This window comes from Mycteria americana, chromosome 6 (genome assembly GCF_035582795.1).
Source record: "Mycteria americana isolate JAX WOST 10 ecotype Jacksonville Zoo and Gardens chromosome 6, USCA_MyAme_1.0, whole genome shotgun sequence".
Taxonomy (NCBI): Eukaryota; Metazoa; Chordata; class Aves; order Ciconiiformes; family Ciconiidae; genus Mycteria; species Mycteria americana.
Window position 1 is genome coordinate 12,198,751 of NC_134370.1, and position 23,564 is coordinate 12,222,314.

Here is a 23,564-nt window from a genome sequence, read left to right on the forward strand (position 1 = left end):
ACATCTGGGCTATCTCACTGCGACGAGCAACAGAATCAAACACTTAAGAAGAAAAGTAATCCATCAGCTTGCGGAGTAGAAGAGCTTCACATCTTGTATCTCAAAATGCACAGGGGCAGAAAGTTGCACAAACATTAATGAAACTTCAGATTGCAGTCCCTTGGTTGCTAACAAGAAATTGCACCTCTTATCTAGCAACGAACAAATTAGAACTCACACAAGAAAAAGGAATAAAATCTACATGAGAAAATAAGCAGCAGGGGAAATCAGTCTGTAAAAGCTTAACTCCTGAGATACTTATGTATCCGGCACGGGTAAAGCACCAGAAAAGACGCATGAAGGAGAAAGGTTGTGATGGGCATCCATGTCGCCACAGCTCTGGAATGCTGCAGCGTATGTTTAAAGAAAGCCCCTCTGAGAATTGCAGGATCCACACGGCACGGTGCACACATGGTGCACAGTACAGCGTTATCTGAGGAGCGGATCTCAACAAGGAAAACATCTGCATTTCCTCCTGTTTACATGGCTACAATTTCTCCTTCACGAGGGAATTAGGTGCCCCATCCGCATCAGAGCTAGCACTAGCCAGAGCAGAGTTTTCCTCTGGGAAGGCATTTTTCTCTAAGGACAAAAGCTGCTTTGAGAGTTGAGCTTGAAGCTATTCTGCTCACAATGTACTTCAGTGGCATTAAAATAAAAAAATATGAAAAAAAGGAAAAAGAAAAGAGAAAAAGAGAAAAAGTCAGCTCTGCTACAGTTTTTCTGAGTGTTAGCTTATTAAGGCAATATTTGCACTTTTTCAATGTATTTTCAATGGTGCAGAGCCACCAGGTGGTGAACAAAACCGATCACGCATATATAACGACAGACCTGACAAAAATAACACCTAACCAACGCACAGGCGCCGCAGGACAAATGCTTGTGGGTTTACCCATTTCGCTGTGCATGACTTGGCTGTGTAATACATATTTTGCATCAGCTTCTGCCCCGACTTTGTTCACATCAAACCCGTGTAAGAAGATCAACAAGCTCTTAGGAGGATATGAAATTACTGACACAACAGAACCCACGCAAGCCATGACTTAATTCAGCCAAGCGTCCTTAGCTGGCCACCTTTTCCTAGAGTATTTCCAGCTTCCACAACATTTCTGGAAAGCAAGAGACCAGTATTTAAGAGTCAGCAACAGTTTAGCTAGAGTTTTACACTAGTTACTTCTCTTTATCTCTTTTCGCCTGTAAGGTTTCCATGTGACAGAAGAGTAATTTGCAACCGATACCACTGAAATACATGACTTCGCATACATTGCCCACTGTGGTGCAGCACAGAGATATTTCAAGCTAGCTTAAAATAAACTGGCTTGAGCACAAGAAATGGGTCTAGATGTAACAACACAGAGCTCTGCCATGGCTTCATCTACCCCACCAAGGACCAAAAAGCAACTAGCACAGCTTGCAGATACATTAGGCTTGGATCAGTGCCCACCTCTGAGCTCGGCTTTGTGTGCAGGCTCCATCACTCCGACCCCATCTTTGAGCAGGCATTTTATTTAATTTTAACAGCACTTCTGCAGAGGAAGTTTAGATTCCTGCTACCCATGTCCTCAGTGCACAGCCACTTGTCACCAGCCCTTGCAGCAACACCCACATCAACATCAAACGGGCGAATTAGCTGTGCCACATACCGCAACAGCAGCTGTGGCATCCGCAGAGAGCGGGAGCCTAAACCCCTCCCTCGTACCCTATGGAGACACTACAGACCTGTATGGACACTGCACTGGAACAGCAGGCGTCCTGCATCCCTGCCACACTCAGCAGGGGTCACAGTATTTTTAAATTAAGGAATAAAGTTTTCATGCACCTCAAAGGTGATTTACACCTAAAGGAGAAGGGGAAATGGGAGAGAAAAATACATGATTTTTCTCCACATCTGTGTGGCACAGGAAATTGCCTTCTTAGGATATCTGGTCCTTCTAGGATATAAAAATTGTAACAACTGGAAAAATAGAAAAATTATGACATAAGAATCAAAATGAAAATTAGGCATCTGAGAAACAAAAGGATTTTCAAAATCATACTAATAGTTTTGAATTTTAAAAAGTGTTTTGTAAAACATTCAACAACCTCTCCTTTTTGGCCAGAGTAAATATATGCTAAATGTTCTTAAAACTGCAAAAATCAAACAAAGAGGATCAGACATGAAATTCCTGATTATCTAGGAAGAAAGTATCTAAACCCCAAAGAGTTAAAAGACCAAATGTTTAGTATACTGTCAAAGAGCAAGCCCATACTCCATCACTCATCAAGTTTAGCTCTTCCCAGATTCCAGGATCCATTTTTTTCTGGCTTTAAAGCACTTCCTAAACATCGCCTCTGCAACAGCACCTAAACAAACAATGCACTCATATGCATAGTGCATATTTTATGATCTGCTAGACCAGGATTTCCTGAAGCGTGTTCACGAAAGAGACCATATGGGAGAGCATTTCTTTCCACATGCATGACCTAATTTAATTTTCAGTTGCTTCTGTATTTTAATATTTTTTTATGCTTCAGTTCAATTTCTATTCCGCTCCATCCCCCACTCAAGAAAAGAATCTAGAAATATAAAGGATAAGTCCAGGAAAAACTTGCAATTTATTACAGAGGCTTACTTAAAAGAAAAAACAGCCGCAATGGATTAATGTATTTCCTTTCCCACAGCTTTTTCACTTAAACCATAACTGTGCATATTTACTGCAACTCTTCCATCTGCCAGTGGCATTGTGCTGACACATCCAGCACACAGGCTGCGGGGACTGACAGCGAGGAGACAGGTCCCACCACTGCTCTCAAACTTTGTGATTAATATGGCATGAAGCCTGGTGAAAAGCCACACTTACGGACATTGCTGACTATCAACAGTGCCCCAAATCCTTGTTATTCCAGCCGTTTATCCTAACCATGAGGCAAGTCTTTAACAACAGAAAATGCTTATGAACAAAAACCAAAACAGATTGTTGTCAAAAGCTTAAGTCAAGGGATATAATCAGATTTGCTCCTTTTTCTTACAAGAAATCCTGCATAGCCGGTGTAGTGGAAGAAATGGCTAACGTAGGCGTCTGCTTTTTCTTTTATGAAAAGCAGTACAGAGGAGTACCTCCAAGGAGGAGGTACGTACCTTTTTACAAGGTCAAACTGAGTCCACATCACTGTCAGAGTTTATCTTTTGAACCCGATCCTTTCAGCAGACATATATATATAAACACACACAGATTTGACAATATGGGAAGTGTTACTGATATGTTAATATGTAAATGATATGACATACTACAATCACCTTTAAACTTACTCTTGGAGTCCAGAGTTTTCTGGAAGAGATAACCAGCCACATTGTCACTCCAGTGCCCCAAAGTGACAAATCCACTAACCTCAGCAATGTCACAGTAATTCTCCCAACAGCTTGGTGACCTCTTTACAAACCCCTCTCCAGCACAACACTGGCCTGAATAAACCTAGCTCCTCCCCAAAATGAAAAAAGTATGTAAAAGCCTGTAAGTTGCTTCCATGTAGTGAACTTCCAGAAAAGGTGATGTTTCTCTCCTTGTTTGGGATAGCAGGTCAGCTTTTTTTGGGGGGGGGGGTATTTCTCACACATCACTCTTAATTACTAATAAGCAAGTTGACTGCAATTCTGACGCTGACATCAGAAGTCCGTTGTTTCAACAGGGCTTTCAGGCCTCTTTCATATTGCCTGTCTCTCTAACACTTTCTATATGAATTACGGAGAGCCCCCAGTTGCGACTGGCTGAGATGGGCAACATCTCATTGAACAAAACACAGCCATTTCAGCATCTTGAGAAGACCACTGAAACCCACATGTAAATCCTGGTTGTCTAGAAAGGGTGAAATAGAGAGGTCCTCAGTGGGACCTGAGGAAACAGAGAGGTCCTCAGTCCCCTTCCTACTGGGAAATACAGCTAGCCTGGCCGCCAGGATCCTACCGATGTACCAAACAGCAGCAACACAGCCAGGAACGGAGAAAGTAAACTCAAGCAGCTCCCACACGATGGAGAACGTTGACTCCTTCCAGAGGTTCAAGTAACGCAGTCTCCCTTTGCTGAGACCAATAACCAGGCTTTGTGATACAGATGCTTATTCACTAGAAATCCAAATCGGACCTATCAGTTTCTTGTGCAGAAGTTACCAAAAACGACCCACTTCAGATACTACGGCAGGGCTTTACACTCAAAACTGTGGCCTGAACACAGACGGCCTTTCCCTGTCCCCATGAAGCATCCAGGCAGGTGCCTTTTCCTTAGAGCTGACTATTACCATTAATGGCCCACATCAATGCTTTTCATGCTCATTTAAAATCAAAAGGCGCAAGCCTTCTTAACTCTCTGCTATAAAACTCATTCATTTACATCTTAGCACAAAGAAGATTCCCATGTGCAGCACGCTAGTCTCATCTGTCATCAAGCTGTAAAAAAAAAAGTCTACTGCTCTTGACAGGCTAGGAGGTAAGAAAATGACTTTCGGTCAAGAGTGTCAGATAATATGGCAATCTCGTCAAGGAATCTCATAAGAAATATCACCCATTGCGGTTCATAAACACAAGCCTGGTTTGGCTATATTCAGTTACGAGCAAAGAAGGATAATTAAGCAGTTCATGATATGGAATGGCTAAAGCATGTGCAATCTTATTTATGTTCTCTGCACCTGTGTTTTCTATGGTTTAAATTATAATACTGATCTTTTAAACTGCACTCAGGGAGTATCCCAGTTCATTCACATGAGAGAGAGTAATATGTTCTATTTTTAATCAATATGTAAACGAAAAAGGATGCAAGATATTGTAGAGCCTTACCAGTAGCCAAATATGTATTGGCAAATTACTATTAAATTGCTTACTGTTGTCTCAAGGCAACCCGAGCGCTCCCAGAACTAGTCTGTGTGTCGGTGTTATTCCTCTCCTTCGCTCCCTCCGTGTTTATGATCTTCTCTGTTGCGCTTCAACTCACATTATTGAATTCACGGTATTATGGAAAACTCTGGTAGCTCATCTTTCAAACCAGACTGTAACCTCTACCCGCATAAGCCACGGCTGCATTTTCCAACGCTCGGAGCAACGAAACCACACAATCCTTGCTAAAGCCCTCTAATCCTTAACAAAATCTTTGAGGTAGAGGCAACCACTCCTGTTAGATATGCACAGTGCCTATGGGAATGGCACCGAGACCTCTCAGCCCCCAGGCAATCTAAGCCATAGCGATACGGAGGGCGAGAGCTCCGGCTACGAGGCTGTCGGCGCAGCCCCGCGCGCCGTGGGATGCCTGCCCACCCTGCCGGCAGCCTCACGCGCGATGGCACCGCGGGGCGAGGGGCGAGCAGTCCCTACGCCTGGAGCCCCCCGCCACGCGCCTGTGGCCGGGCGGCTGATGCAGCAGGTGTACGGCAACTGCCCGCTCTTTTCCTAGCGCCGACAGACTATTCCTGCCCTAAATATCGTGGGAGAGATAACGTCCTCACGCTTTTACTTAGTTATTACATTTTTAATTAGTTATTGCAGTATAACGGTAGAGTATTGCAGTCTGTAATTTCGTCCTCTCCGTGTTCCAGTTCCGTACTCTTCACAGATCTTACAGGAGTTACCAGATACTTCCCAGGTATTTTTGTTTTGCATATCCCTTAAAAGTACTTGAAAAGAAAGCATTGATAATGAGTTTGGATATAAAAATCAAAAGGAATCTCATACAAACTCTATTTTTCAAAAAAGCCAGCTAGGTTCAAGCCTCCTAAACTCATCTCAAAAAAAAAAACCAACCCACCATATACGGAAGAAAGACGAGATTGTATGATATATGTGCGTGTGTCTAGACAGGGAATTCATGATGTATGCGATGGCTCTGTATTTCCATTCCATTTTAAAGGGTACGGGTAACACACTACAGTATTTTTGTACAGAGAACACTTTCCCCTAAGCTGGAAGAACAAAACTGGCTCCATAAAGGGAAAGTACAGCTACACAACTGAAAGAAAATTAAACTCCTTTCAAGGTATTTAAATGCATGCAAAGGAAAACAAAGTTTCTATCCTTTACAATTTTAAAATGCAACATTAAAAACACTGTAACAGTTAAACATAATTATTAGTTGACTTCTGTATTATAATATGTGCATTAATGGTAATCAACAATATTTATGTAATATACCTTTTATATATCCCCCCCAAATCTAATGCCAAACACATCAAAGAATTGCCTGACTGACATGAAAAGCTCGTATTGTTCAACCATTGTAGTGTACTGACATTTAATTATAACATCAAAATGCTTTTGCATTCATTCCCTGTACCCTCCGGACAGCAGAGAACACTACTTACTGAGCTCAGGGAGGATTTCAAGAAAATTTACTTCATTGCCAGCATTAATATGGATATATTAACTTCAAAGAAACAGAAACTATGTAACGTTTTAACTACTCTCACATATTGATGAAATGCCTTGTTCAAGAGATTCATTGTTTTTCCTTACCACCATTCAATGGTCCTTCAGCTTTGCTATACTTTTGTTATCCTGTGCCTTAGACATATACAGAAATATACTTAAAAACTACTAAAAAATTACTTTGAAAATATTTGACTGAAAGGATAAAAAAGTGTCAATTCAAGCCAGGTGTTACTATTTTTAAAAAACAAGTTTCTAACATAAACAATTTACTTTTAGAGCATTCACAAGGAATGTGATAGCTTTTAAATAAGATGTTTCTACTGTAACAGTCAACGTCTAGGGAAATTTTCATTGTACTTTTTTCCAACAAGCCAACAGCGTAGCAGCTTCTAGCTGTATGTGCAACTCAAACCTCTCAGAACAGCAAAACCGAAATACAAATTTCTTAAATGTTTAATAGATTGCCAGCAGTACAGTAACGGAAAATCATTCTAAAAGTTATAGCAACTATGATGCTTTCTCCAAGTAATTAGAAAAACCTCTGTTATATGCAGGGGGGTTTCTTTTTAACTGTTACTCTTTCTTTTTTTTTCCCCTCTAGCTGATATTTTATTTCACAGAAAAAGCAGTGCATAGCCAGTTTTAGATTATGGAGGATTGCACAGCGTTAAGACTGTCAGAAGAAAGAGTGTGAGCCAGATTAGCACAAATGCTCTGTCACCAGGATTTTCCTCCCACCACCTAATTTCATAGGTTTTTTCCATTTAAAATATTCTCTATTTCTTAAATTTAAAAGTAATCCTTCAAACAATCTTATAGTTATCTTTATTTGAACTTATGAAGTAGATATGTCCAGTGCTATAGTTTCAGCATTTCACAGACTTGTCTGTTCAGAAGGATGTACCCAACCCAGCTGACACATTAACTCTCGTTTGTGGCAATTTAAAGATTTTCTTTTAAGAAGACAATTATACAAGAGATTAAATTGAACGTTCATTGTAAGTAACTGAAGCTGACTTCCAAAACAATCAAATTTTAAAACTCTGAGCACATCATTCAGACTTGTACTCGAGAAAAACAGCAGTAACTCAGCTGACTGAAAAAGCCGTGACCATCCTTAACATTTGGGATTTGCCATAAAAATGAAACAACAAGAATTAACACACTCAGTTGCCTCTCAATCCGTACTGCATATCCTCCTTAATAGGCAGGGTATTTTTCAATATTAAAAACATTAAACACAAGTTGATGAACTTTTAAGATTATGTGCTATCATAAATGATGAGTAGTGAATACAAAAAGCAGTCATGAACGTACTCACCTACTAGTTTCGAGAACACATAATTAGAATTATGGCTGACAACCCTTCCATTTCAGAGTTTTCCTGCAAACTTTAAAATTCCAGAAATAAAGATGACTGTAACCACATTTTTTTATTATGGCTACTTTCTAAAATATATTGTAACGTATTCTGACCCAGATTCTTTATTTTTATATTAAGAAATTCTACACTTACTAACATGCAGCTAATTAGGCCACTGATCTAAACAAACAATCTTTGGAATAGAAAGCAGAGGTTTTATAAGTTGCCCAAACAAGTTTTATTATCGCTGTTTCTGAAATCTAGAAGTGTCAGAGCCAGGACGTGGTAGCCCATTATTGTTTCCCCACTGCAAATGAAACAAACAAAATAAGAGAAACCCAACAAATCTTTTTGACATGACATACAGAGACCTAAGACAGCTTTAATCAAATTAAACATCATTACTTATTTGAAATTGTTGACAGAATTCACCAACAGCATCTTTAGTTGAAAACGGAGACAGAGGAATGAAGAATAATATGAATTATGGAATAATAGAGGAATAATATGAAGAAGTCTAAAAACAATTTTCCTTTCACAAATCATCCACAAAAATATTTCTTCTTTTTGTTAGCTAGCCAATCATCTGAGTAACTGTCGAATCACATTCTGTTAAAAGCTGACTGACAAATGATGTACTTGGGCCGTTTTCATTGCACATTGATCAGAGGAAACACTTTCAGGCTCTACTGAAAATGCACAGGTATTTTTTAATACTCTTTCAAGCACAGAAGGAACTTCCCTTAAGCAACCTGCTTGTGTGCTTAATGTTCTCTGCTTTATTGGACATTCACACAAGTGAAATCAACTTAAACAGAAAGCAATTAACAAAAATAAAGTCATAAATTTGATGCATTTGCTTACGAAATTCTGAGTGGATAGTGAAATGCACTAAAAATTACTCCAAGGGTTTTTTTTTTTTTTAATTTTGGGGTTTTTTAATAAAAGCTAAAAACAGGCTAAACAGTCTCCCAGAAATTATTTGTTGAAATTATTTTACAGTTTTCCAAAGGAGGTCTGGGTTCAGACTTTAGGGTCCATATCTGCCAGTGGAAAATCTGCCCTAACACTAAGCTCCCACACAACACGGAAACCCGGCCCCTAAAGGCATTTAGGCTATCAGAAACCAGCTCCAGTGATAAGCTTCAAATGCCGGGTCTAGCAATTCCAGGTGTTCTCAAAGCCATGTTAGCATCACAGATGGAGAGGATTTTTACCCTTCCCCACATCCTGTTTTAAAAAGCAGATGTGGGGGCTCCCGGGACCCTGACAGACAACTCTTTGTTCCCACTCAATTGGAGGGCGTCCAAGCATTCTCGCTAAAGAAAACGGGGTTTCCGTGTCCCAGTTGTGCTACGAAGGAAAAAAAAAATGACTAATTCCACGGGCTCTTTAGGGGGCATTTTTCGATGAGAGTGGCCAAGGTTACCAATACCTCCACAGGTTCATCGGTTGGTTTATTTTAAGGTCATTTTTGTTTTGTTTTTCTCTCAAGCCCAAAACTGTAAGTGAACAAATTTCCATGAATGTAACAGCTCTAAGATTTAAGATCCATCGATGAGAATTGGGCTTCGGCTCCAAATTGTCCCATGTCAGTTATTCATAAAGGAGCACTTGAAATCACTAACTGAATGCAATGAGATTATTTCCCCCCTCAACTTGGGAATCCCAAGATTCCCATTCCTTCTTTAGTCATTTTATTGAGAAATTCAGTATTTATTCATTCTCTGGGCTGTTTAACAAAGCTTAATACTGGACAGTAACATCCATTTTGCTTAGACACCAGAGCGCATGGGGAGGATTCCCTGGCATGTTTCCTCAAGCAGTGATTCAGAAAAAGAACTGCTAATTCTAAAAAGGAAATTTTCAAGCTCCAGCAGGACTAACAAATAACAAACAGAAAACCCCAAACCAACTGCCTTTGGCAACTTTGCATGCAAGTACCTTTCTGAGAAAGTTGAACAGGAGTCTCTAAAATGTTAATTTTTGGTACAAGCTCACTGTGATATATGATAAAGAGGCAGAAAGGAATACAAAATGTATTTGCATGTTCCTGGAAAGGAAGAGTTCATGCTCCCTGCTGCTCTTTGGGGGTAATAAGATGGAATATATTTATTGGTATAATAGGATTTCTAAAACTGCACTATTTGCTTAGTTATATGCTTATAATGTATACGCACTAAAAAGGTACCTGTAAAGAACGGTTCCAGAGCTAATTATTCCTAAGGAATATAACTCCGTCCTGATTTTATTAGTGTACCTTAACAATGGTTTCAGAGTCTTTTTAAAAGACAAATAAACCTCATGTCCCATCAAGGTGATATTCAATATATTGTGCAAATGAGTAATTTGCAGCTTAAACTCCCTCACAGGTTTGCTTACAGTGCTGTATGCAGCAGGTCGCTGCCAGCACTGGAAAGCTTAGCTCATAGTTTAGCAACTCCAGTCTTCGGACATACAACGCTGCATCAGCATCAGCAACAAGATTATTAGATTTTCTGTGCTACTGCATTTACTGGGAAACATTATACTCAAACCATATTGAAGATCAGCGGTAAAATCTGCTAAAAAAGAACTTCTATAACTTTCACTCCAGCTAAAATAAAAGTAGAAAAACATAGGTCATTGCTTTAGAAAACAAACTCCGAGTGAAAGAACAGCGAAATACCGCTGAAGGACTCTATTACATTCAGCACAGTTCAAATACTCTGCTGACCTGTATTACCTGTTTGATACATGAAGAGCCTGAAAGCTGGGCTTTGGGAAATTTAAAAAGTCACCATGACAAATTTTAACATAGAAAATACCAATATGTTACGGATGTTAAGCCATTTCTACTACGCAAATAGAGCATTTTGGCTGTTTAAATCCTTGAAGATAGGTGGCTTAAAGAAGAAATCCCAGCTCTCTAACCGGAGAGGTAGAGAGGATCTGGCTGGGACCAAAGCAGCTCATTCTTTACTATAGTTCTTTTTTCCCCTTTTTTTCCCTCTAAGCTTTTTTCCTTTTTTTGTGACAGTTTCAAGACAGGTGAACGACACTAAAAAAGATAAACACTTCCATAGGGCAACTCTACAGATCTCTAACCAGAAACCACATACAATCCACTGAAAAATGGATTGTACACTTTTTACCAGGTAAATGTTTTGTTTTCATATCTACTCATCTAGTCCTGGGAGTCACTGGGGATTAATCTACAGTTAAAATCCATAGGACTAGAGAGTGCTTCAGAGCAGTCTATGCTGCTAAATTTATAATTTTTATAAGAGCATTTAACAAATCTATGCAGCCGGAATTAGAGAATCCCAGGACAAGGAGTGACTCAGTTGTGTGATTTTGATTTTTCGGTTAACACAACAACTAGGACCGTATATAGTTAATACAGGATAGGCACTCATGGGGGTGACTGCAACAGAAACAATTTATCATAATAGTAATTAAGAAGATACAGTGTCAACATTTTCCTAAAGAATATGAAGATCTTTGTCACTACAGGAAAAAGAGGGGCATAATTAAACTATGATTTATTCTGTGGTTTTAACTTAATTCCTCTTTTTCACGTGAGACTGTAACTGAGAAATTATCTATACTGATATAAATAAGAAGTACAAGATCAAGGAATACCTGTTCAGCTCTTCTAACTACTTTTTAATCTTACTCAATACCAACACGTAGCACTTGTTCTCATTTGCTACAGAAATATTCTGAGTCAGATTATCATTAGTCAGATTTCATAAAACTATTTTAAACCAGTTCACACAAAACCCCATGAGACTAATATTGCAGATAACAAAAATTTAGACATACAGCAGTTAACACATTGAAGATGTCCAGGGAAGACCTCATAAATGAGCTACTGGACTGTGTGAACTGCCACTGTGATGACCATGTTTTCTCTACTTAAGCATTTATATTGAAAGATGAAAGAATCTCAGTTTTCCTTTATTCAAAGCAGTATTTCCTCCTCACACAGAGATTTGCATCCATTGCCAAAGAAGATTATATAGATGCAGGCGTTAAATACTAGCTTCTGCCAGGCTTCACTAGCACGAGTTCAAATACATATTATTTGTCACCTTAATTTTGTTTTTCAGGTATAATTCACCACTATCGCTGATTACACAATGATTGTTCATGTCGGTAGGCATGCCAACAAATGGCATAAGAAACCCTCAGTAACCACTGAACAAAAAGAACATACCATATTTTCCATGAGGAAAATATTCCGGAAATATTCCTGAAAATATTCCATTTTCCATGAGGAAAATATTCCTGTAATACGTTTTCCACGGTATGATTAAGTTGAAGAGACAGAGGCAACTTAAAGATTATTAATAATTACATTTTTATACAGTCTCAATACATTAAAGAGCATTCATTTTTCTGTTAACACGAGTTCATGCATTTTCACTTCCTCCTAAAAGTCCTGCTTAAAATTTGCAAGTGTGTCTTTATATAGGGAACCATTTACGAGTTAAATGCCTATATTGAACAAGTTGTTTCTTCTCTTTCCCTTTGCCCCCTCCCCACCAGTAAAGGAAGAGTCGTTATGATATGAACAAGACTGAAAACAGAGGAAAAACTAGCATTTTGCCAAAACCACCGATATTTATCCATAGTGATACTTCACCAATAAGAAGCTATGCACAACCTCTTAGGAGATTTTTTTCTTTTGAGTCGATAGTCATCATTTCTTCTGGAAAACTGTGCATTATTTATAGCTGCAGATTTCTTAAATTTTCACAGAGTTACGGTTTGTTCACATTATTTTGTTCCAGTTTTAAATCCCAATGTAAAAAAGCCAATTAAAACGTATAGTTTCTTAGTTATGTAATTCTTTATTATTAACCCACTAACAGAGAGAGAGTAGTAACTGCGGTTAAACTGCTTTGCTCTTTCAACACTGCAGGGTCCACGAATTTGGGGCAGGGGAGCAATGTCAAGCCAAGACACTAAATGGTTAAACAAAAAAATTCATTTAACATAAAGTGAGTGAATCTGGCTACTACCAGACTCCAACACAGACCAAGCACTCCTTTACGCATTCTAATAGTTTGCACAGAATTTGATGTGCTCCTTCTATGTGCTGTTTTGAAGCTTCCTTCAATTCCTTACCTTTATGAAGGCGTGTAAGTGAGTTTTCGCTGCTTATCTAACAGTCAATCTTAAAAAAAAATGCACATAAATAACTTTTCCTTAAATAAAACACTAAGTAATTGCAGTGGTCCTCCTTAAAAACAAACAAAAAATTTAACTGCTTAATTAAAAATTTCCCAAATGCACCAGAAAAAGACACTGCTCCTGAAAGTACACCTATTAAATAAAAACAATAAATAAATAAAGAAGTGTACAAACTATTTAATACTTGCAAATTGTTTGTGCTTATGTAACGCTAATTTATGCTTTTACTACGTCTCTGTTGAAGGAAGCGCTTTTCTACGGCTCCCTGGTCTCGCTAGCAGTGCTCTCCCCCAGTCTTGTCCGCACCCCTGCGGCTCACTGAGCCTTGCTAGCAACGTTAATGAGCGTCCTTAAAAATAGAAAAAAGAAGTTCGTGACTTCTCCTATCTAGGTGTTTTAAATACCAGCACTATCAAGCAGTCAGCCCAGGACCCAGGAAGGATAAGGATATGTTGTCAACAAAGGAAAAAAAGAGATAAGGTCTTCGGTGGCCACCCCCTGACCTGACAAAATCCAGGGCTTGATACTGGTCTCCAGGTCAAAAATAGGCTGTCTGCATCTGAAAGCAGCAGAGAACATTTCCACAGTTATCTCTTTGTTAGCTGTTTTGCAAGCCACATTAAGCACTTCATGTAACGGCATCCATATCTGCTGTAACTCGTTTGGGAACAACAGCTCTGAATCATGTTTGAGAAAAAGCATGTTTGTCAAGGGCAATAGGAACAATTAAGAAAAATAAATCCCACCTTGAAGTCCTTTCTCTTGTGCCTGTGCATTATGCTTTCAATAGAAATAGATGTCTTCTTTACAAACACCACCACCATCCCATTCACAGTAAGAGTTAAAACCAAAACACATAGACCTTCATCTGCCTTTGCTAATCAACACAATAATGTTACACATTGGAGGCATAAATGCTTCTAACACGAGACCGAATAGCCACACACAGCAGTAAGATACCCTACGTTCTCTTCCGTTTTATGGACCTAGGAAAGAAATACCATTAACTATTAAATGTTATTCTAAATAATTACAACAAACCAATATCATCAAGTTAAATGAATACGCTACCTTTTCTGATTCATTATCTTTGCTTTTGAGCTTTTCCTCTTACTGATAAAAATTCAGTAATTCCCCATGTTCTTGCTGAGCACTCACATAGGTTAGCAAGGTTCAACTGCATGCGTTGTCCAAGCCAGTATAGCTTAAATCCCAGTCAGCCGGGGAGCCAGGCAGATAAGCACTGGCCTATGGAAAGTTTATCTTTTGAAAGGAAACAGGGTGCTTGAAACAGAACTTAAGGCCAGGACAGTCTGTAAGTTAATGTTATGTTATAGTTCGTAGATTAACAATCAAGTAAATGCATTGACAACAAGATCATCTGCCAGGTTCTACTAGATGTTACCAGTTACTAATCAATTCATTTCTCTTTCGAATAGGCAGGTATTGGACTCACACTTTCTCCACTGAAGAGTTTTATAATTTCATAACAAAATTAAATAAACCAGTTTCTGAGATATGCAACTTAATTAATAAAAAGGTGGTGTGCTTTTTAGCATTTAGAAATGCAGATTTCTTTGCAAAACAGCAGAACAAAGCTTTTTCCATTGCAAGGCTGTCTTGCATAAGAAACCTTTTTCTTTTGTTTTTTTTAAGGAAAATATTTTCTTTTATTTAAAAATAGTATATTCTAGATTCTATAAACTGAGTACTGATAGATTTTTTCAAGACTATACAATAACATAAATTTCTATAATGTTTTTTAAATTCAAGATCAGAAACCAGGTTTTAAAAACACCTTCCAAAGTTGTAATAGTTTAGGAACTCTGCAATGTGACTAGATCGCATTGTTGCATAAAGACATCTTCACTATAAGAAGTATTGAAGGATGATTTTTAAAGTTGTACAAGAAAAAAATCTTCCATTTGCATTTTACTCAGAATTTTTACTACTAGAAAATTCTACCAATAACCTTGGTACTTAGCAGAAAGCTTTAGAAAATAATATTTGACTTTCAAAACCTTCAGGTACAGTGGGATTGTAAGGTATTGAAGAGTTGCAGAGAGTAACTGAAAGGACAGGTATTATTCAGTAGTACTTAACTAGTCACATTTGACAAAGTGTATAGAACAGGACAAAAATCCCTACTAAACCACATGAAATTAGCATTATTCCATGAAATTTGTTCCTGAATGTGCATTCCCTCTTATTTAAAATATTTGTACTCACAAATTTAAATAAATGAGTTATTTCCAAGCCTGATTTAAAAAAAAATAAAAATCATTTAATGTAAAAAAAATTTCAAGGTTTTTCCTATATGTGCTCTGAAAAATAATTCAAAATAGCACCATGGAGATTCAGACATGCCTAAATAGCTTTCACATTATATATGTTTAGTTTAGAAGTGATAAAGAATTTGACCTGCCAGTCTCCAATCTGGGATTCTAACCCCAAAGGGACTTCCTTTGCCAGAAAAATAAACTCCTGCTTTTGGAAGAGGGTTTGTTCAATGACACACAATCCTCTTGATGGGACACAGACGAAAGCACGTATTTTCCTTCTCCACTACACATATATACAAGAATGTGAAACGATTTTAAATAAGAATAAGCCAGTATCTCTCGGAAAGTAATAGCTTCTTGAGCTAATGATTTAAATTTCTGTGCTCAACGTATCTAGAGAATAAGCACAAAAATGGGACATTTTTGCAATCGCCTTCGAGAGCAGAAATACACTGATACGGTAAGCAAGAATGAGCTATAATATGAACAGATGTGAGACTATTTTGTTTAATGTATCTAAATAGAAAATATTTAATTACAGTAAAATTGTCTGACGTGCCACAGTATGCTATTGTTGACTGATGGGTAAACATGAGTGACCATCGATCTTGCTTGTCCCATCCACATTGCATTGGAGTGTCCCATCACTCCCCCCTGACCTACTCAAAAGAGTCTCTGCATAGAACAAGACTTCAGGATGGTTATCAGTTTGATCTTATCTATTATCAATGGGGAAAAAAATGAGCAATACAGCTCGATATCCTGTTCTACGATTTCTGCAAAAATTATTCTTTTTTCTGTAAGTAGAACAAAAGACTGAACAGACCGTGTCACGTGACTGCTTCAGAAAAACCTCCACCTTTAAACAGAAAAACAGCAAGGTTAATACGTACAACCTGACGTTGAAAGACTGAAATAAGTGATTTATGCAGGAGAGAAGTGGTTTATGGTTTGCTCCGTAGCTTTCCTATAAAAGTTATGGTTTGACATAGGTGATTTAGATAAACACAGCTCCTAGGAAACAACAAAATACGGTTCTGCACTACTGATTAACAAAAATTGCCTAATTGGGATTAATTAGAAATTGGGGGCTGAGGTGGGAAGAAAAACGCAATTAAGAATTTTAAAGGAACATTTGCAACATTAAAAAAATCTTACTTGTATCTGAATAATTTTTTTAACCCATTGCTGCTAAAATGATCTTGTACTACTGCAACTGAAAAGTTACATGAAAGTATTTTAACCATATTATGCATAAAGAATTTACTTCTAGACAGACAGCTTTTAAACTTACAGATAAGTTTTTTCTCTTAAAATTAGAAGATGACTGTAAATTCACAAAAAGCATAAGAGGAGTAAAATCTTTTAAAAAGACTGTATTTCAATCAACTGACTTTCCTACTGGCAGTACCACTTTAAACTATGATGGAATTTTAAAAGCTGTCCCAATATATCAAAATCAAACTCAGAATATCTTAACAAATTTCTCAAGTTTCTATGACTAATAGTGTATCACAGAGGCTAAATGCAATCCTGACCTTTTGCGCTTACAGCTACGAGACCTGCAGTCTGTGCGCTGAGCCAACACAAAATCTACGCTTGCAGCAGCACTCTGCACGCCAAAAATCCTTCAAGGCAGGATTTCGACTCGTTTTATAGTCTCTTCAAAATACAGGAAAGGGCTCCCTACTCCTCAGTCGCTCCCTCCTTCATCAACAAAGCCAAATTTTTTTGGAATAGAGACCCTATAGTGCTAGAAAGCCGCTGTTAATAGAGCATTTTCAGGCCTTTGAGAAATGTTACATTTCCAGAACATAAAGTTTTCTGTATCAACCCTGAAAATCTCTGCCCTCTCTCAGACAAACAAATGCTGAATTTCCACTCCCACTGTCTTAAACCAAGTCAGTGGGCTGCATTTCTGAGCAAAAACCTTTCCAGGTGTCAAATCTGCCGTGATTCTCTATGGCATTTCCTGCAAACAGGAAAAAGCAATGGGTATTTCTTCTTTGCGCTTTACACGCAACGTTTAGCTGTTGAGGAAGAAGCAGCCAATTCTTACATGAAAAAATTAAAACCAAAGAAGGTTTGGTAGAGGAGAAACTTGGGATCTGGCAGATCAGGACATGACAGGGCATCAGGAAGACTAGAAAGATTTTGTGTGGGAGAAAACCTGAAGGTGACTATGAACAACAAATGCTCCTTACAAGCAGCCAAACTGAAGATCATCAGGAAACTGTAAAATGAGACATGTGCATCATGTAAACCTCTCCTCTTTCCCTCCTCCCCTACAAGGGGATGTTTTGACACTGGACTGTGGAATTCCCCAGAGACACGATAAAGGAAAAATAAAAACAGCTACCAGCCAAGCAATGCCACGCATGATAAAAACCAGATGAGGAAGTCACTGGGTAAAACAGCAACACGAGCAAACACGGCACACCCATCAAAACGACAATTGTGCTCTTCTGCTAATTAGCAATTGTGCTAATCTGCTCTTCTTTCCAGCGTTTCTCGGCTCCTGTTCCAACCCTCCTTGCCTGAACACATACAGACACAGTAGCAAGTGCCATGCCAGATCAGATCAACCAGCCCAGCAATCCGTGTCCTACCAATGGCAACCTACAGGCAGCTGCCCCATGGGTGATGAGGCAATCACAAGATAACTAAACCCACTTCAGGAAATTTTCTCCTCCTTTCCAGAAGCTAGTTAATACCATGTGTTTATGTCTCTTTTGTTATTCTTCTCTCTATCCCATTTTTCTGGGCTTAACCGAAGGGTAGGATAGCCTAAAGAAGTTCCTACAAAACCCACTCTACAGGATAACTGCCAGTAGATTGAAACCTCCTACCCCAGCCCTAATCTCTCTTGAAGACTTCTTGAACATGGGTTCAAGTGAGAAACCCTACACAGCTGGATGTCAGGATGCACAGGGAGCTGTCGTTCCCCATGTACTCCTCAAACCCTGCCTCTGCACAGCAAGACTGCACCTGTCCCAACGCAGTACCCCTGGCGCCTTCAATTAATGCTGAGAAAATCCTGAGCTAAGTGCCTACTTAAATTTGATGGGTTTGCCATTCAAATGATGGTCCCTCAGCCTAATAAAAGCACCAGTTAGTAAACAACATTATTGCACGAACACTGGCAGAATTATGAGCAACTGCAAGCTGCAATTAATTTGACCTTATCCACCGTGCCCACGCAACCAGTGATGCTAGTGCTGTGGTTTTATTTCAGATCAATGCAAACAACAACAAATAAACATTCCCATCACTTCTCCAAAGAAGAGGAATGAAAATTACCCAGTGCTGCTAGAGAAATTTACAACTGAACAGATGTAAACTACTTCATAACCCTGAGGAAAATGGAATTCATTCACCGAAGTGTAGCTTGAGCTAAGCTAATCCGAGTTGCGTATGTAGTTCTCGCAGAGCTTTGAGTAGCAATCAATCTTCCTGCATTCACCAACAAGTGATTTGTTAATCTGCAGTTTCATAATGTAATAAAGAACATTTGGATTAACCAGCTATCGTCATAACAGCCTGACGAGCTTCCTAAAGTCTCTTGATTACTTATTGGGTATGACAGAGTATGTATGCAGTGAAGCAAACTGGGCAGTATGGATTACATCATGTTCTGCCATCTGGAAAACATTACAAGATAATCACTATTACTGTGAAGCCTCCTGAATCCGTTCTTCATTTATAACGTAACCGTTAGAGCCAGAAAGAGCATCTGAAGAGTGATTTGTAAAATATGTTACTGAAATCCTAAGTAGGATATTGTTTTAAATAAAAACCATATCTAAGTACAAATTTGAATTTCAGCTTATATCCTTAACCAATTATATACCAATGCAAATCTCCACTGATAAATTGTCTTGCTAAATCCATTCTTGCGGTGGATTAGTTAGCTCAGGGAAACCATACTGCAACACAGCTTTCCAGGACCAGCAAGGTCATTTGAAGATTCCCCAGTGACTGGTTAGCAACTTCTTTTCGGTACGCAGTGAGACTCAAAAGTGTGATGGCGTTGGAGAGCAACACAGCAGTTTAAGGTCACTGCCCCAAACAGCTCGGTGGGTGGGTGGGACAGGCTGGCAGCAGACAGAGCCACTGCAGCCACAGGGGCTATAGGTTATTCTTGGGCTATAGGTTATCCCTGTGCTGGTAGGAGCAGAAATGACTGCTCATAGTCAGCTGCTGAAGAGAAATGCTGCCCAAAGAATGCACCGGAGAGCAACTCAGCAGCCAAACATTGTGTTTTGTATAGTCACAGTTGCCTTTAGTATCGCCCACTTTTCCCGTGAGGAATGCCCAGCATCCTATGTTATTTCTGGCCCATGATGCGTGTGCTGCAGGGCTCGCACGCGCTACAGGAGAAGCCAGACATGCTCCTTGCCAGAAAGGGACTAGCACCACTTCTGACATGCAAAGCAAAGTTTATACAACAGCACTTAGATCCATTTCTGTGAAACTTGCTGCATGACTGCAAGCCAATAAGGGTCAACAACGCACAGTAGTTTAGTTTCACAGTGGATCCCCTTTACAGATAGCCCTGGGCTGACACATCCCACTGTGCTCCTTGAGATATTTTGTTCCAGGAAGACAAAGCCAAGCCCTTGACAGGGCAACCTGCGGAGAGCTCAGCAAATTAAACCTCTGGACTGGCTTTCCCAGGCAGCCATTCCCATTTTACTATCAAGACTTCAGTGTCCCTAAGGAGATAAGCAATAGGGTTATTATCCACAGATCAAGAAACCATATTTATAGATGTATATATACGTATACTTACACACACACTATACAAAGCCATGCTCATACAACATTCTCAACAGCTGAACTCTTCCACAATCCCCAACCCCCCAACAATCAGTTCAGGCTAACCTCATCTCAAATTTATTGCAAATGTGGTAAAACCTATCGAAGGAGAACCTTACAGAAGTTGCGGTAAAAGTTACATTGTGCCATGGGCCACACAATAGTCTGAAATCTCGACTGACAGAAAAGTCACAGCATTTGGGGGGAATTTCGAACAGTTCAGGTCTGTCTGGTTTTAAAATCACATCTTGAAAATATAAAGACAGTTTCCAACACATCAATACTTTGACCCAGACTGCCCCAGAAATGTGGTAAGAAAGCAACGGACCTTTTGGACAATAGGGTTTACTGTCCACATCATCATCCTAACACGATTTTTACAGAGTTCCCTGGTTAAATGAGCACAGGTCTTTTTGGAGGACACAACAGCTGTGTGGGAGACCACAATGGAGTATTTATATGTTGGAAAAGGTTAGCAATATTAATAGCTAAAAATGTGAATGATCTCTAAAATAGGAGTTCCTTAAAAAAAATAAAATGGTATATAAGTGCACAAACACACACAGACACCAAAAAACATATGCGCACATAAAGATGTTGCTATATTACGTACAGATTTATTATTAATGTTGAGATGTTTTCTATTCCACCTGCATGATACGCTACACAAGAAAGTTATTTCCTCTGGTTTCGTTATCAGATCACGTGACAGGAAGCTTTGTAGTATTTTTGTACGTTTTAGTGAACACCACTTTATGACCTGGCTCTTTAGTTTTATTACCCACTTAAATAAATACATTTCATGTACCGTTTTTGGAAATAAAAATGAGGATGCTTCAAATTCTTCAAATTAAGTCTACTATTTAAACTATTTAAAGCCACAATACAAAGAAAAGATAAGAATTTTTATAGTATAGTTTTAAAACCATATGTTTAGCTCAGCTAATAAATCTGTTCATGTAAACTCTACAGCATTCAAACAAATGTATAAATGCTCAAGCTACGAAAAGCCAAATATAGTTCCTAGTTCTCTCAATATTTAATCCAATCTATTGACAAGGACATTAGAGAATTTAAAGTGTCTGCTTTAAAATGAGACAAAGCTAGTAAGATATTTTTAAACAGGTGTAGCAATGACAAAATAGTTCCTTTGGCCACGTGGAGAAATGCACTTTTAAGATTGTCTAGAAGTACAATTAGCAATTCCACTAGATTTGCATCATACCCATAAAATTCTCCTTTCCCTTTCAGTGCTTTTTGATCAATTTTAAAGGTAACTGCTGTGCTGATCTCCAGCTTGTGTTGAACAGATGAGCGCTAGTAAATCAAAAGCTGTCCAAATCTCCTACTGTGGATTAACATATACATAATGGCTGCTTGCCCATGACTGGAAATCCTTCTGAAAGCTTAACGCTATCAGGTGCTTCACTTCCAATGGCCAAAACATAATGTAAGATTCCAGAGGAGAAATTATTCAGGCTCCATTTCAAGCACAGAGGTATGTTAACACCATTAAAACCCACTGATTTTGTCAAGATGCTTTTTGTCAAGCATGTGTTTCACCAATGCACAATAACTATGTTCATTTACAAAAACAAACACCAAAAAAAAATCAGTTTTCAAAGCTAAACAGCAGCAGAAGATGCAAATATGACAGCAGCAGAAGTTCTGCGGGTACTATAACATTTCTAATATTGGACTACAGTCTCCAGCTGGAGAAAAGAAAATCTATGAATATAACTAGCCTTATACAAACCCCATCGTCTAGATGAACATCGAGTCCATATGTCAGTCTTAAAATGCAACTTTTCATTCCTGAAAGAATAAGCCGTCTGTGTATTTCTTTACAAGACATAAAAAGTTCACATAAATCTCTGTGCTGACAAATTTTCAATCTGAAGTCAAAAATGGGCAACAGGACAGCACAGCATGAACAGGGGCTGTGGCCAGCTGAGGCAGGAGAACGTACAGAAGAGATGGTTTGCCAAGCGTTTTCTGGAGAGGGCAGGGAGGGGGTGGAAGCTTGGAACAAATTAATGGGCAAGCTGTTCCAAGCACCAAGATTGGCATGGGTAGATGCGTCCAAAAGACTACGGCTCCAGGTTTGTGTTATTTAACATCACCGTCTAGCTATCTAACTACACTGCCACTAAACACCGTGAATAGCAACATGTTTCTCACCAGCAATACAAATGCGCTGTCACCTAACACCCAGGCGTATGAAATCTCCGGTATTTCTGGGAAGTGGGAGAGGGAGGTATGTGGAAGTATACCAGTCGGATCAACAGCACGTGGGATTTGCTTAGGGAGGTGTAACCACACTTACTGCTGTCCCCAGGTACCAGCCACCCTAAAGACAGTTTGCAGCAGGCGGTCTACTCGTTTAGCTGTCAAAGGTAGGACTACATATAGACTCCCAAATGCACGCTCCAGGAGTATGTGGATGCTTAAGGAAATACCTTTCAAAACTTACCACCTCACCCAGGTTCAGGTACCTGACAAAACACCAACGACCCAGCACAGCGGAGCCTGATCACTGCTTGACCAGACATGGGAAACTGCAGGCAAGACTCTCCCAAGATCTCCAACACCACAGCTGCTCCCACTGACAAAAGCAAAGGAACCACAAAAACAGTGAGAAGGAAAGAGCACGTCTCTCCATTTTGCACTACGTTTAGGGTCAACAGCCAGTCCCGAAAGAGGATGCAGAGAAACACAGTGTGCCCTCAGGAGCGTCCTTTTGGCTGTGAAAGGGGTCACTTGGGAAGAAGTCCCACAGCCTGTGCTTCAAACAGTTGATCGTCAAAGAAATCGAGGGACAGATGTCACAGGGGACAGAGACGGACAGACGCCCTTTTTCCTTCGTACCTGTGGGTGCAATGCCGGGTTCTCCGCACAGCGTGAGCGGGACGGTGTGTCACAGGCACTGCGCTGGGAGATGATGCTTTGCAGCAGGAAAGCACACCCTCTGCAGGCTGAAACCCAGAGACTGGAAAACATTACTGCTCTGTGCAAGCCAAGAGGATCCAATTTAATTTCAAAGGGATTTTTCATAGATTCACTGAAATGCGGGAAGAAGAATTCAGTATATCCAAATCAGTAGAAAAGAGGGGCAAATCTACGGTTTATAAGCAGTTCCACTGCACCTCCTGTGCTGGGCCCACATCACCCCTTCCACCCAAACAAAAGAAAAGGCGTATAAACAAAATAAAGTAGGAATAAGCTTGCACAGAACAAAAGATTTGGAGAAAAAAAGCGTAACAAAACATTTTCAGTTATTACATAATTTCCTATTATTAAGGTCAAATGAAAATTATTTGTTTGAATTCTTTTTACTGTTTTTTTTTAAACTGTGCTTCTTCACAACATTTTCCGGAAGAAAAACATGGAACAGATATACAAAATCATCATCTTACTTGCTAATTTTTTAACAGATCAAAATAGATTTTAAACACTTACCATGAGGCTTCCATCACTGTAAATAACTACAGAA

At 39.2% G+C, this 23,564-nt stretch overlaps 1 protein-coding gene across 6 annotated transcripts in view; it reads right to left on the reverse strand.

Annotated features, from left to right (window-relative positions):
- The window catches only part of RBM20 (RNA binding motif protein 20), a 107,824-nt gene that overhangs the window by 70,472 nt on the left and 13,788 nt on the right, over positions 1 to 23,564 (reverse strand). Inside the window, exon 1 of one of the 6 annotated variants that reach the window (XM_075504566.1) lies at positions 14,043 to 14,143. The exons of the other annotated variants lie outside the window; for them this stretch is intronic. Within the exon in view, the coding sequence (XP_075360681.1) occupies positions 14,043 to 14,056 (14 nt within the window). The 5' untranslated portion in view covers positions 14,057 to 14,143. Of the gene's footprint in view, positions 1 to 14,042; positions 14,144 to 23,564 lie in introns of those variants that run through there. 6 annotated transcript variants of the gene reach the window in all.